We start from the raw sequence: 16,272 nt of genomic DNA, 5'->3' as shown, positions 1-16,272 counted from the left end.
GTCACAATACAATATTATTGCGATTTAAAAGATATTGCAATATACTGCGATATATTGCAATTTATTACCTTTTTTCCAACTTCAATTTCAAATTATGTCCCCAAAAGAAAACTTTGTCAACCTCGGTTTTATTTAAAAAGATGCATTTCTCAGTTTGTTCATCTCACTTTACTTTTATTGCTGCAAAATGAGATTGTCAAGCTGACAAACTGACCAACACATATATAATAAAAGATCGATACTTGCCGTTTGTGTATCGATACAGTATTGCCACGGAAAATATTGCGATACTATGCTGTATCGATTTTTTCCCCCCACCCCTAATATATATATTATTTAAGCGCTGTACTATATGTGATGTAATATGAATCAATCTGATTTTCAGATTGTTTTTATTGTTGCATTCCTGTTATAGGGCCATCTCCCCACAGCCATATATAATCTAAAGAAGTGCTGTTGCCAGAAAGTATAAATCCCCAGCTGAGCACTAATTGCATGATTTAGAGCATAGCTGTTGAACACCTCGGAGAGGCCCCACATTGGCTTTGTGTGGACATTATACAGGCAGGCCTGCGCAGGGACTGGAAGATAGAAAGTGTGAAGGGGGATGAAGGTGGGTGTATGAAGAAGTTACAGTTGCTGATATGAGACCTCGGTGCTAATGGGTGCCTGATTAGATTACCATACGACCACAGCCTCTCCTTTCTTTTTTTTTCTCCTTTCTGTCATGTGGATTTCCCATTTAGTCCTTCATGTCGATTTCTTTTAACAGTTATATTATATTTCACATCATATAAATGGCTGCAGCAGCACATGCTGTCCTGTGTTGTGTGACCTGCAGGGAAAGTGGAAACCAATTGAGAGCCACAGGTGAATTCACTGAAATCTATTTAATGGTGTAAACCAGACAAGACTGTTTCCTTCCCTCTGGTCTTGGCAAGTGTACAACTGTGACAAAAACCTCAAGGTAGTCATGCATTTTTGGGAAGTCACTGGTCAGTTTTATTTGGATGTTGTTGGTAAAGTTAATAAATCTCACTTGGAACATGTATTTATTTTCAAATTTAATGTCAGTTAATTACAAAAATATTAAGTGCATAATGTATCTTTCTGGACTGTATTCTCCAGTAGCTCTACTTTGAATTTTTGATAAACAGCCACTAAAGTTCTTTGACTTTCTGTAAGGCTTAGTAGAAAGGAAAAAAGAAGTAAAAAAAGATCAGGAATAGGAGAGGAAGTCTGATTAAAGAGTTTCCCAGTTTGCAAGGTAAAGCTCTCTGGAGATGTCACTCGCACTAAGTGCTGTTCCTGGAGGAGTTCAAAAGCTCCCACAATCCACCTCACCGCACTCATAGCCATGAGGCCTAGGAAGACCATAAAGCCTTTTTACAAGGTGAGATGACATAAAAACAGGGAGAACAGAGAAAGAAGGGGGGAATATCTTGGGAAAAAAGACAAAAACCTTTCTCATTTGCTCTCATTCTTTCTCTGTTGCACTTGTGTTCTCTCATCGTTTGTGCGTGTGTATGCGTCTGAATTTGAGTGTTCACATGTGTGTTGTTCTGTGTGTGTGTGTGTGTGTGTGTGTGTGTGAGTGTGTGTTTGAAGCTGCATGGCCGGCTTGAATGGGTGGGCTGGTGAGCCGTTCCTTGTCTGCCATCACCCATGTCCACTTACACACACTCTGGGCCTCAGTGGGAATGAAGAGGGGATTATGGCTCTGACTAATCCTGGAGGGGCACGCACTTAACACTACTGTAAACAACAGTGCCATTTGAGTGGTTCACACCAGGCTAAACTTTGGAGGTAAAAGCTGGGGGACAAAATCTGAATGCATATGGGCCTGTGGTGGTCGTATGAAGACTATGGTGGTGTTGAACAGGGGTATCCTTTAAAGGATTATTGCAGTTTATTACATTGTGTGTCTTATTTTTCTGTGTGTGGTTCGTTAAATTATCTAAACCACTTTATTTGGAGGGGAAACCACAGATGAGTACCTCAACCGCATATCGCAAAACTACTCAGCTCCTGAATCTCATTCCTCACCTTGCAAGTTGTGGCGGTTATTAGAGATTCTTCCAAACTGTGATGGATATTTACAATGTACAGTTTGAGTAACATTTTTCTGTTCACCCTCATTTTCTCTTCCAAATACGCTTGGCTAACCACAGGGTTCGTCCAAAACCCATCTGATCGTCTGACTGCTCATGGTTCTTGCTCAGTAATTAATTTAGCGAATACAATATCATTCATATCTATCGTAACGATGGCCATAAATACCAAAAAAAATTAATTGTCCTTTAATAATGGTTTGTATGACCCTCCAAAGGATTGGAACGGACATTTTTTTTGGACCCCATGATGGTTCCAGCTGTGATTGCTGCAAGGTTGGTGACTCAACTCCAAAGCCTCAGAGAGGAGATGATGAGTTTTTTGATATATTGATCAATCATTGGGCTATATTGTCCAGATTGCCTATCGATGTGACTTGTTTTTGTTGTTGTTCTGCATCAAATTTTACCTCAGCTGTAATTTTGGGTTACTGCTCTTTTGTTTGTGTTCTCTCCCTTTCGATTAGGGATGCCTCAAGGATTCAACATACTGGCCTCGCTCGGAAGAATGGGATAAAACAGGGCCTGTTCCAGGAGAAGGAGAGCTAGAGATGGGGCTTAGTGATGTTTTTTTGCGTGACAGAGGTTCATATAATAAGATTTTGGTCCATAATTTGCTTGGCTTGGGCCAGCTCCAGAAAGGCAGAGGAATTTTATTCTGTTGCAGGAGCTGGGGGATGGGGAAGAACAGAAACTTGCCCCACTAACACACCCGACACAATATGGTTCACATTTTTCTCCCTCGTACTAAATGTACCATGAATTATCTCGCTTTCCAGTTGAAGGGAAAAACTTTGATTTCATTTCATGTGTAGCAGTGTGACTGAAATGCAGCATAAAGCTCTACAGTATATGCACACCACAGACCAAATATGAGTCTACATGAGTCTAACTGCCAGGCCACTCACTCTGACACACTTTTCACTCCGTCTTCAGACATACTTCTCCTGCACTATATAAGTCTGGATCCGAAATGTAAATAAACCCCATGAAAGAACTGGGTGAGTCAGGAGTCCGCCTGTCTCTGCCTCTTTACCTAATTGTGTTTGCAGCACCACATAGTGCACTGATCATTCCCACTTGCCTCTGCTGATGACAGCCAGGGCACAGACTCCCCATAAACATAATAAATCACTTTTGATGATAATGACTCATCTTAAACCATTCATTCTTTTTTTTTCCTTTCTTTCTTTTCATCAATTGTCAAGGCATTCTGCACGGGCAGCCAAATGCAACCTGAGCATGTTTCTGAGTGCAATTCAAACGCCATTATCATCATCATAATCATCCCATAAAATTGTCAACAAGCCAGATCGCATTCGTGGATTTGTTTTAAAGGTATCTAGAAAAGGTTACAAGTAAAGTAGGTTTGTCCTGTACTCTGCTGCTCAGTGTGAGGCCACTCTGCTACTCTCCCATGGGAATGATCTTCAGAGTTAAGGCTCCGGAGCCAAGGAATTTCAGCGAAGCACCAATGGTTTATTTTTGCAGCCCTCTGTGGTGTGTCTCAGCCTAGCCGAACCAGCTCAGCCCAGCCTGGCTCTGTGCAGCTCACGGAGCAGTTCAGGAAGGGCCCGTCACTCCAGATGGTAGTTCAGTCCCTGCCAGCGAGAGGGTCTGAAGGCCTGGCTGCTGGCCTAGAACCACAACCTCTGACAGGCTAAAGCCTTGGGCCCTTCTAAACCAGCACAAAGCACCTTTTCAGGGGCCCTCTCTCCTTTGCTCCCCCACCCCTCTCACTGATCAGCCAGGGTCCAGCTACCTCACGGAGCCTGGGAGGGAGTGTATTCACAGCAGAAATGGGCTGAGGTTCAACCTACGGATTCATATGTTCCCAGCTGGGACAGACAGGGAAGACCTGACAGACAGATTCTAGACCCTGTATGCATAACATAGACAAGTTTAGTGTGCACAGGGGGTAGAAGCACAGCAGCAATGTATTATTGATCAGCATCCTATTGATTAAGGACACGGAGTGAGGCTAACTGCAGCAGCTCTAACTCACTCAGGAACACAAACTCGTTCCTGGGAAAAGTGAGAAATGGACAAATGTGTCAAGCCTAGAGGAGATGGATGCTAACCTGCAAGTGAACCCAAAATTCACAGTGTGTCTGAGTTTAAGCCTGCAGCACACATTGAACTGTTTGCCCCTCTGTGTGCATGTATGAACTACCTCAACCGCAACACTCTGCCCACACCCTTCATTGTCTCTGAATGAAAAACATAACAATCCATAATGTTGCAATACTTTACTATTGGCAGGTGGCGGCAAACCTGAAAAAAGAAAGAGAGGCAAAGAGGCAAGAAGCTGTAGACCTAAAAGGCTTTGAGGTAAGTGATTAAGTCAGGAGCTATAATTATCCCTTCTTGCCCGGGCAGGACAGAGCTGGCTCTTGTTGTTTCTGCAGGCAGGCAGGTATAGAGGCATGTCACTCACTGCACACTTTTATTTAATGACCTCCTTACTGTACAGAATGATAAAGAGAGAGAAAAGTTTCCCTTTACCTGCCCCCAAACTTTCAGCAGCACACAATCACTCGAGCCATTCAAGTCAGAGAGGAGTGAGGGGTGTGTTTTATTGACTAGGGGAAAAAGAGTGAGCGGGGAAAAGTAGGGAGAAGCAAACACAGGCAGAGAAAGAACCAACAAAACGTTGAAAGCATATTTGAAATTGACAAATTGAGTTGAGGGGGGCGAAGGGAAATGAGCTGTGTTGGCATTCAGAGAAACAGTGGACTTCTTGTTAGCTGGAAAGAGTGATGCAGGTGAAAAAGGGGGAGGAGGGTCTTGGGGTGATTTATTTCCCATGTGATTTATATCCCTTGTCTGTCACCATGGCATTGTCATGGTGATCATTTGTCTCTTAGATTTTGAAAACAGTCCACCTGACAAAGGTAGGTGCCAACATTTGCAGCTGAGTATGCATAAACTTCACTCCTGAACTCTGGTTGGAAATTTTATTCAGTGCATATAACGTTGTTTAGACCTAGAAATGTTGGGAGAACATCTCGTTATGGTATGTAACCAGGAAATTATCCATCTTATTCAGAATGATTGGAAGTTAAATATTAAAAAATGAATGCCTCTTAAGGAAGCCGTTTTGGCCCTGAATCATGCATTTGACAATTCTCTCTTCTGCTTTCACTTTTGGAGACCAAAACAATCCTAACCTCCCTTTTCAATCAATCCTAACCTGCCTTCTTCCACTTCCTGCTCTTCCTCCTCCTGCTCCAGCGCCACTGTGTATGTGTGTGGACTGCTGGGAGCCATAGCTCTGACGAAGTGCACTCCTGCACAATTTCAATTAAACATAATTTATGGGCACTCCTTTTTTTTTTTTACAACTGTTTTTTATTTGCCTGGGCCTATGTTGACTCATGACACTAACAGTGCTGGAGTGGTTAACTGTCCTGCGTGTACATTGCCATATATCTCCATCCTGTCTGTCTCCTGACGGAGGCCAGAGGAGACAACAGACTCTTTACTGTCTACAACGCACTAACAGCCACCTGTCTGTCCTCCTGTCAGTAATATACTTCAAGTTCAGTTGAACTTGTGTGAGGGAAGAAGTGCAGTTTGTCTCTAAACTTGGCCTCTGATTTTGTTGTACTTTTTTTCAGACACATTTAACTCCACAGAACATTATACTGTAAATAAACTGCAGAGACTCTCTGCTGTGACTCTGGCTTGGACAGGTGTCCCTGCAAACACAGCTGCCAGCGAAGCATGAGAGAAGAACAGATAAAACACAATCAATAAATAACTTTTATCATTAAATAAAGCCAACTGTATGTGAATATAAACGGTGTCACAGAATAAACCACTATCTTTAAGGCATAAATACATTTACTTACTTACTTTTTACTGCAATTAAGAGATTCTTTAGGACACTCCACCAATTTAACGTCAAAATAAATGTATGTTGTATAATGTCTTCTCTGGTTTTGAGGGAGCTTTCTAAAGTCTGAGAAATGTACTCAAGTGACATCACCTGGGTGTCTCGTTTAGGGCTTGTGGAGACTGCAATTTTTTTAATGTATAGCCTGCGTTACAAAGTGGGGAGGATTTAAAGACATTGGCGTTTACCAGGTAGAGACGCTATTGAGTTGCATTGTAGGAAATTTGGGAGCCTGTGTTCTGGAAGTTTAACTACGTCGGCTGCATTAACTTTAACCTCTTTTTCAATCTGTCTCCATGAAGGGCAATACTAAATTGCTCTTTTAAGCTCAGTTTCGTATAAAAAAAACAACTTTGCCTCAGTCCCACGCTCAGTCATAAGCCCAAATAAATCTTTACTACATGAGGCATTTTGTTTGTGCAGAGAATAAAAAATCTTGCCATTGGAAAACCCACGTTTGACACCTTGGCAGGACATCATTAGCAAGCGTCAGGGTTTAGGGCTTTTGATGTCACCAGTGACATCATCACTGCAAGACAAGACATGGGGGAATAGGGCTGACCGATGGGGTGACTGTTGTGATTGGCATAACTGGGCAGGGAACATAATGACTAAGCTCATTTATAGAACACACCCAGAGCTGTAAAACATTAGCCCAATGTAACAAACCTCACCAGTTTAAAGTGCAACATCATTTTGCAACGTAAAAATGATGCGTGCATAGATCAACATTAGTTTGAGTGTGCAATATTTAACCTACTTAAATCTGACTAAACACAATTAAATGGGACACATTATTCCCCTGTCTCCGTGCTTCGACAAACAAAAGCAATCTAAACTCTGCTCAAAGATGTTAGTTCTTGATGTCTGGCAATTCTACCCTGTTATCTTCTTCTAAACAGTTTAGCTTCAGCTCTTCTTTTTTCCACTGATTACGCTCCAAGAGCTGTTACCTCAGACCTTCAGACATAGCAAAGTCAGCATATAAACTAACTGCAAGTGGAATCTGTGAATTACAATTGCTCAGACACAATTGCGCCATTAGTGAATGTTTAGAAGATCCCACGGGGCAACAAACCACACACATCGTCGCTCGCACATGCACAACAGTCCCGCACGCAAACACACACTCGACTTGTTTATCCTTCCATCCAAAACCAGACACGGTGTCTTGCAAGCCCTTAATCAAACACAAGTAGACCCCTCCCTCTCATGAGCACTGACCTAGTGCTGAACCGTTCATTATCTGCTTCTCAATGCAAATGGTAGGTTGAGGAGCGCATCCTTGACAGATGCATACTCTGACCCATTGGTCAATGGAAAAAAGAAAATATCTGCTTGAAATGCAGGAAATAAAATAATAAGATTAACATGTAGGGTGGGCACAAATGTCTTTAAACCCAGAAATGAGATTTTGGTGTCCTTGTAACATTCATTACATGTTTGGTGAGGGGAGAGAGTTATATTAAGGATTAAGCCGTGGGTATAGCGATCACTTGGCAGCTTTGTTAAACTATAAGTCACCCACTAACTACGCCCACCAGCCCTGACCCCTCCTCTTCCCCTGGGGTTGGTGGGGTCTTATCTCCAGTTGATGTGGGCTACTCTGGCTTCACACAAAGCCTCATGTTGACATTCCAGAGGACCAAGCCTTATGCAAACACACCAGGCCCCACCAGATGGCTAGGCGAGGGAGGACAGGGCTAGGACCAAGGACGCAGAGGAGGACGAGGAAGGACAGGAAGAAACAGAAGGATCAGAAAGAAAATTGCTTTTACCACAAAATGTCATGCTACCCTAGCAATTCATCTCGGTGTGTCACACTGCCAGATGTCCTTCTATCCTCTGACAAATCTGTCAAACATTTATTGAGCTGATATTCGTCTGTCACATTCGGTTTAATGCTCTGGTTAAGAAAAGGTGTTCTCTTTGTGTCCTCCATCTACTTCCCCGTCTCCCTAAAGTCAGTCAAAGCTAATATTTGAGGGTCACTGGGTTAATCTTGAGGGCATTAGGAGACCATGGAGTAAAAACCCCTCCAAATGAAAAACTCATTTAGGGCTTTGGCTGAGCGTGGTGGGTCCTGTTTATCGGAGAAGGGCAAGAAAGTGTCACTGCTCCCTGAGTCCTTGGGGCATTTGTGCAGGGGGGGAAACAACATCAGATTACATTCCCATTGCAGTAAATTCATGACAGGAAACCTGTGCTGCAAACTAACAGTATTAGTTTTTATTTTGGCCCCTGAAAGTTATGCAAAACTATGCAATCACATGGGTCATCATACATTTTAAATGTTAATATCAATCAATTACGCAACTGTGCAGCATATAAAGAGGATTCATGGATTGCACAATACAGTATAATCACCTTCATAGGCTCGTTTTAATCTTTAAAATCTAAATTCATGCTATGAATATGCTCTGTTTTGCTGGAGCAAAAACACAAAAAATGAAGGCTTTACAGAGAGTTGTCTGTTACAATTCATTTTGCCTTTACATTGTCACTTACTGATGACTGAGGTCATAGGTAACCCATCTATTTATTTGCCCCTACATCATTATCAATATGTAAACAGAACTGATAATGAGACTCTTAAAAGAGCTAGCTTTGTTAGGGCCCATGGCATCACATTACTGACATCAGATAAAGTGTATTTGTCTAACATAAATGCAATGGCAGCTCAGAGGGCATTTTGTAAAGATGGAACAAACTAATTCTCTATATTTGGTCCCGTTGGAGTTCACCCCTCCCTGCTCCCTGCCAGTGTGTGCCATCAGCCTGCAGCACAATAGACAATAGTCGTTCTGATGAAAGTGTGCAATAGCCAGTGCAGATATCCCCCCCAGATAATTTAATGAGCATGTATGGTGCTGAGGTTTATCCTGCCACTCTTTTTTTACAGTCCTCCTACAATCCTCCAGGGCTGTAGCTTTCTCCCCCTTATTCTATGGAAAAAGAGGAATGTTTTCTGACTGACTTTTCCCTCCAGTACTTTTTCAGGTTCCGGAGACATGAGAGGACACGTCTATTGAAGGAAGACTTGACTGTGTGTATGTTTATTCAGAACAAGTTCAAACCTGGTAATAGAAGGGATCAAGAAATATGTTAAAGGACTCCTTTTTTTAACTTAATACACACCTTGCCAAGAACTATTGTTGCTCTCATTTTTGCTGGTTTGAGTGCATAGACGTTTGACTTCCAGATGATTTGTTACTTTCCACTCCACAATTATTTCACAGCATGTTCTAACCTTTAATGTATCTTTTCTGTCGGTTTGTCCACCACTTTGGTCCATGCTTAAATATCTCAACAACTATTGGATGGATTGTACAGACATTCATGATGCCCAGAGCATGAACCCCACTTGGGGTGATCCCCTGACCTTTTATCTAGCACCACTAGCAGGTCAAACTCCTTACGTAGCTAGTAAAATATCTCAACATTTACTAGATAGACTGGAACCACATTACTTTCATGGTTTCCTCATAATGTATTCTAAAAAAATAAAAATTGTTGAACCCCTGACTTTTCCTCCAGACATTTATGCTTTTGACTAAGATGTCTTGACAACTGTTTGGATGGATTGCCATGAAATTTGATGGCATCCATGTTCCCCACAGGATGAATTGCAATAGCAATAGTTATGAATGCTGTGATGCTCTACATTGAAGATTTGTTGCATAAATGTCTGTCGTAGCATCCGCCCCTATTCAAATAAACATGAAATTAAATGAAAAAAACGTTGGGGATACTTTCTTTGATACTGCTCACTTTGATATTTTGATTTGTGCAGAATTTTTGATGAAATACCTTCAAGATTAATGGCATTCCCATCAACCCCTATGTGATGATTTGATGATGATGATGATGATGATGATGATGATGATGATGATGATGATGATGATGATGATGATGATGATGATGATGATGATGATGATTGATATTTTTATTTACGTGTCATGCCACTAAGTGGCCCATCTCACACGGAATTACATGACACCAATACAACAGTAACTAATTCAACAGCTTCCGGTCCAAAGTCCACACACAACATACTCTACTTTACACAAACAAAGAATAAATAAAACATATTACAGCAGCCACAACATAAATATACTTGGGTTTGGTGCCAAATAAAAGATTGGTACCATGCTAACACATTAAACTAAGATGGTGAACGTGATAATCATTACAACCTCCTGAACATTAGCATGTTAGCATTTTTACTGTGAGCATTTTAGAATGCTGACATTAGCATTTTGTTTAAAGCACCACTGCCTAAGTGCAGCCTAGCAGAGCTGCTAACATGACTCTAGACTTGTTAATTCTATACCTCTTGTTACATGAACCTGCAACAGTAATACTTATAATGCATACTGATGTGAATTATATCAATACAACTCTTGCTTCCGAAGCTTTCTCTAATGCCATGACCTATTGGCTCCATCTTTGTCTATGTTGTGAGAAAATTCTTACTACATGATTGATAAGCAACCACCATTACTACATACGACCACATCTACGGCTGCCATTATCAATCACACTTGCTCATAGATTAACTTTAATTTACTTACATCAAATCAGATAAATCAAATACCCACTATGTTGAATTAAATCTGTTCTGATAAGAGAAAAAAGGGAAATCAATCAGCTAATCAGAGCACCTATTAGTCTGCCAGGAGGTTAACAAAGACGTTTTGTCTGATCAAAGTCAGACAGATCGAGACACAGAGCCACACTATCATGACAAGGATGAGATCCCTGTTCATTAGCAAAATTGCTTTGGCTAATGGCATGAATTCGGTATCTAACTTGATCACATTTATTCTGTGTTTTTGCTGAGCTTAGCAGTGTTGCATGAAGTATTGGTCTATCAGGACAACTGAAGTAGGTGAGTTTTTATGTAAAATTATGCCTCCTATAAGAATAAATAAACCGTTTTGATTCCCAACTCATCAAATAGGGACGCTGGGTCCTGAAAGAGATGCCTTGTGCATCAGTACCGTGAAAAAGCTCAAATCCAATGAGCATGTTCCAAAAAAATAAAAAAAGGTAGCACATCTTAAATTTCCAAGTGGAGGAGGACAAAATACTCACATTTCACTTATTTATTTGGCTCACATCACAATAAAAATAAGCTTGGCTGTGACAGAGCTTTAGCATTTAACGACCTCGGAATGAGAACAGTCTGGAATAAACCTTCTGAAATACAGAAAATATTGTCATCTATCCACCTACCAAGCCCATAGTCGTCCAGTTTCTCTGAATTAATTGCAGATATGGTGGAAAATCCCTTTCCTCACATAAGATTTAAAGCATACAAGAAAAATAATTTCTTCTAAAATGCACTGAGCACTTTGTAATGCCAGCTAATCATCTCTGCCCCTATACAGTAAGGAAGATTATTTAGCGCCGAGGAATGTGCAGTTTAATGATAACACATTCTTCCAACTTAGAAAAATAAAACAAGCCAGTTATCTCTGCCATTCACAGCAAAAATGTACAACTTCACGCTTAATACCCAACTAAGTCAGAGATAAGGACAAGAATATATTTTTTTCATCTTTTATTTCGCAAATGTGGCATGAACACTTGCAAAAGAACATCTTAAAGTTGGTCCAGTAGAAAAAGACAAAAAACACTTGAATGATTTAATACTTTGTTTTCAGCTTTCAATTCTGTCAAGTAAATTTGGAGTCTATACTTTGTCTAAGTGAGGGAGTGGATTGCTCGTAGGTATTTCCAAAATCTTTTTCTGTCAATTATATATAAATATCCAGAAATCAATCTCGTTTCCTAAAGCAAAGCTAAGAAAGAGTAAAATGACCGGATAGAAATTGCATCAACATCTACATAAGAAAGGGATTAGCTGACTATAAAATGTACAGTTTTTTAAATTTAACTTAATATTCACATTTGTATATAAAACTTACAAAACCTGGATCTTTCAAACAAACTAAAAATAGCTTTGTTTTCTGTTACTGCTGAAAGATCATTTTAAATTACCATACATTTAATGGATTATTTATGTATTATCAGCATCATTAATGTAATCATCTCTGCCATATTGTTTTTGTTCTTTTTTTACAGACTTTTTTGATTCATTTCAAAAAAATACAAGTCAATAAATTAACATGCTACCTCAGTCCCTGAAAGCCAATACTCAACTGTGTTACTGAGTGAGAGTAAAACAGGTGTTTGTGTATATTAAAGTGTGTCTCCATGTCTGTATGTGTGAGTTTGTGTGTGTGTGTGTGTGTGTGTGTGTGTGTGCGTGTGTGTGTGTGTGTGTGTGTGTGTGTGTGTGTGTGTGTGTGTGTGTGTGTGTGTGTGTGTGTGTGTGTGTGTGTGTGTGTGTGTGAAGAGAAATATAGGACACATAACCTGTTAGAATACCTGCCTCAAATTCAAAGTAGGGTGGGGATGGTTGGGGTTATTTCAGAGTCCATACAAAAAATAATTCATTGTAAATATATAATATATATTTATACATTTTTGAATATATTTACAAATATACCCAGCACTATACATTATACTGTGTATTTTTCACTCTCCAGAATAATTGGGAAGGTTTATCAAGAGAACTGAAAAAGAAATGCATCAATATTACAAAATAAACAGGAGAGCAGTTTCTACATGTGCTTTCCTTCTAATCCTCTGTTTTGTTAGTTGAAGTTGTGTCTCTCAGTCCTTTTCCTATTCGTCATCCTCTTCTAGTCCCTTGTTTTTTAAGTTCAAATCAGTCCATACATTCCTCCAGGAGCAAATTACAGTCTTGGAATGTCAGCCACTGGAATGGGATCACCAAACAAGTAACGTAGTTGATTGTATAAAAAAACAAAAAAAAACAAATAATAATAATAATAATCTGGGTACAAACATGAGAACCAAACTGAAGAGTCTGTTTGTTTATCTGAAGGGGGAGAAGGAAAAGTCAGAAAAAAAAACACTTCTAGGGTCCTTGTCCTCTTCTTTAAGACCTCATGTAGTGTGTGTGCATGGCAGTATGAGTGTGTGACAGCAGCGCTGCCACCAGCCCAGTCCCATCTGGGCCCATTAGTCCACTGGGAACCAGAGGGGTGATGGGGGGGCAGGAGGTTAGGAGGATTTCGGCCTGTGCTACGTGTGTTTTGTTACGTCGAGGGGTAAGACTGGGCCAGGTCAAGCTGGGGAAGAGAGGCCGGGTGGGGGCTCATGTTTTGACGTTTCCATTGACGTGCTGGTACTTGGGGAGGCAGGGCTCGTCCGGTAAGGGATCGTGGGAAAACACAGAGTCGTCACCGGAGGAGCAGGAGCTGCGAGTGTCGGGGAAGCTGGGGGAATACTGCTCTGCTGGGGCGCATAGGTCCAGATACTCCTGTAGACACAGACACAGGGAAGAGAGGGTTAGGTGAAATAATTTACACTCAGACACATGCTCATATGTTACAAAGGGGAAAAACACTAGACCTAGAGCAAACAGGAGAACATAAATATAGTGCTGAAACCCGGTCAACAAGACAAGGGGGCTTTCCAGAGGAGGGGGAGAGAGGTGGAGAAGAAGAGTATTACCTTCATTGTAATATTTATCTAAACTATACCAAATCACCCTGGGAGGATTTATGAAACAGAACAGAAAGGATCATCTTAAACTGGATACTGTATGAAAATATTTGAAGGAATAATACGTAGTAAATTGAATGTTGGACTGCTGGCTGATCCAGCGGAGCTTGAAGATAGCAGGGTCGGCCTAGTTGCGGTTTTGGTCCACTACAAAATGGTTTAATGTGGTTGGGATGTTGGGGAAAAGAGGTTACGTTTAGACCAGAGAACTGGGGCATAGATGTGTAATTCCAGCCTTTACAGCATCCCTTCACATTAGTTCAGTCCAAACTAATCGGACATCTGAAACACCCAATATAAACACTGTAAAATGGCTAGAAAAAAAAATCAAGAAACAGGCACACAATGCTCAACCCCTCCCCTTCCCCAAAAAGAAATGAAGATGAAGGAAAATGCAAACCCCAAGAAACCCTGTTATTAATTTTGCCTCGGCCCAGTGTTGGGAAGTTGTTTTGGTCTTTTTCCCCCTCCTGCTTGTCTTTCATGGCTGTTACTGGGACTAGTTGTGAGGAGGAAGAGTTCTTGGGGTTTTCTAGAAAATGAGTGCTGGCTTCCATTTTCCCAGCTCAACACGAGAAGGCTCACATTACTAAAGACCTCCACATCTGCCAGCGGTTTGGGGCAGAGGGAAAGGAGGAGGGGGAAAGAAGGCAAGAAAAAGGCGCTTTATTACATTTCAAAAGTTCAAACTTAAAATTGGGCTTTTTTGGCATAAATTCATGAAGTTCCAGCTCCAAGAGCAGACAAGTCTTGACAGCTTTCCATCGGCGGCCTCTTTTCAGGTCGGCACTCGGATATCACGTAAGACAGGAAGGGGAATGGAAAGAAATGAAGGCCATTGGAGGGAGCGAGGCATGAATGTGATGATTGGGCAACTTCACTGGGCCATAGCCTCCATGTTGGGCCTGGATCAAATCATCCGGCCATTTTTTCGTTCACCATTTAGGCCTTGTGTCAGAAACGTGGCTGCTAATGCTCCTAAAGCTTTCAGCAACATTCTGCTGAAACCTGTGTGCACTGGAAAGAGCGTGATTTAGTTTGGACTGAGAAACATGGTACTGTGTGTAGGAATGTATCATATTATTTTATTTTAATGTTATGAAATGCCGGACTCCTATTTGCCAGGAAATGTTAGGGTTTCTGTACAATTTCTGTCCACCCTCAATAGAGTGAACTTTATGGAATAAGAATATGTGGGAAGAAAAAGCAGAGCTGCACTCACCTCGTTGGTGTTGAGGGTGAGAATGCGATCCAGATCCTCTACTAGCTGCTTGAAGGTAGGTCTGTGGGATGAGATGGCATGCCAGCAGTCTTTCATCATCATGTACCTGAGAGAGAAAAAAAATAGTACCTGTTTACTCAGAGAGAAGAGTGGATTAAGGGAGAGAGAACAAGAGTAATTCAGGGAAGTGTTGCAGGCATTATTTAGCCTGTCTAAACTCAAGCTGTGCCACTCCTCATCTACCTTGTATTCAACTTTCAAAATGTGCCAGCTGAATGATTTATGCCTCTGGACTCAGGTCTCCATGTCGAGTAAAAAATCAAAACAGCAGGTGTTCTCTGACACCATCTCATTTCGAAACTTATTTTGGTCTGCCATCCATAACAGAGACACTTCTGATGGCCTGCTGCTGATCACAAACATGCCTCACAGTGTTTAGCATTTTTGTGTGTGTCACGCACTGCCATTGTGTCTATCTCTGCTTTGTTCACTATCAACCCTCTCAGTGTGGCACCCTAGCAGAGCTGTGCCATTGTCCGCTGACTGCAAAGGAGTAATTGTGAATGAGGACACTGATAGCAGCCAGTCACAGCTGTGCAAAAGCCCGACAGAGTGGACATAGAGCCCCGGAGTCATGGATCTGATAAAGACTGGGATGGCATTAAGAGTCGGGTGTAAGAGCTAGTGTGTATTTGGGAGACGGTGTGGTTAGGGTGGATGTAAATTTGGAAGGAAAAAAAGCAAAACTAAGACTCTTACAGCTCGTTGGTGCAGTTGCCAGGCTTGTCCATGCGATGTCCCTCTTTGAGCAACTTGAAGAGCTCTTCAACAGGGATGCCAGGGTAGGGGGAGCCCCCTAGGGTGAAGATCTCCCACATCAGCACCCCAAATGACCAGCTGTTGAGACAAAAAAAAAACGACCACAGATATATATTTTAAATAACATTAGGCCCATTGAGTGTCACTTTCTTTTAACCTACAGATAATTTACATAGAGTTACTTGGATAAAGTTTGGAAACAACTTCAACAGTGTGACCGCAGTGGTGTCAATGCCCTCTTTCTGCCATCCGGTGGCTTGTGGCGCGAACTCGCTCCCAGTGCCACTCTGGCGCTGATCTCAATGATGGCTTTTGTGCCAGTCACACAGGCTGGCATTGTCCAGTCACACCACACCAAAACAAACAGTGGACCACCCACGGCAGACAAAAGAGGAAGGAGAGGCCCAGAGATGGCTAGTGACTATTAACTATTAACTACTTCCTCATCCTTACTTGTTTAATATCAGTGATTCCACGCCGCTGATTTCCGTCACTGTCACACTGTATGTTTATATGTGAGAGTGTGGATCCACAGTGTCTCAAATGAATAATTCTTGCACTGACAGCATGCTTGATTCATGTCCACACAAAGGCTCTATTATAACATGCAGACACGCTTA

At 41.4% G+C, this 16,272-nt stretch overlaps 1 protein-coding gene across 5 annotated transcripts in view; it reads right to left on the bottom strand.

The window, feature by feature from the left end:
* Positions 1-11,560: 11,560 nt before the first annotated feature.
* Positions 11,561-16,272, bottom strand: part of fgfr2 (fibroblast growth factor receptor 2) — a 39,536-nt gene continuing 34,824 nt past the window's right edge. For all 5 annotated transcript variants that reach the window (XM_039783731.1, XM_039783728.1, XM_039783730.1 and 2 more), the window contains 3 exons: positions 15,593-15,730; positions 14,834-14,939; positions 11,561-13,366 (listed from right to left, as the gene is read on the bottom strand). In XM_039783731.1, coding sequence (XP_039639665.1) covers positions 13,202-13,366; positions 14,834-14,939; positions 15,593-15,730 — 409 coding nt within the window. In that variant the 3' untranslated portion in view covers positions 11,561-13,201. The remainder of the gene's footprint in view (positions 13,367-14,833; positions 14,940-15,592; positions 15,731-16,272) is intronic.

The sequence above is a fragment of the Perca fluviatilis genome, chromosome 19, assembly GCF_010015445.1.
Source record: "Perca fluviatilis chromosome 19, GENO_Pfluv_1.0, whole genome shotgun sequence".
NCBI classification, from domain to species: domain Eukaryota; kingdom Metazoa; phylum Chordata; class Actinopteri; order Perciformes; family Percidae; genus Perca; species Perca fluviatilis.
Note: the sequence above shows the minus strand (reverse complement) of the source record. Positions and strands in the feature narration are given on the sequence as shown.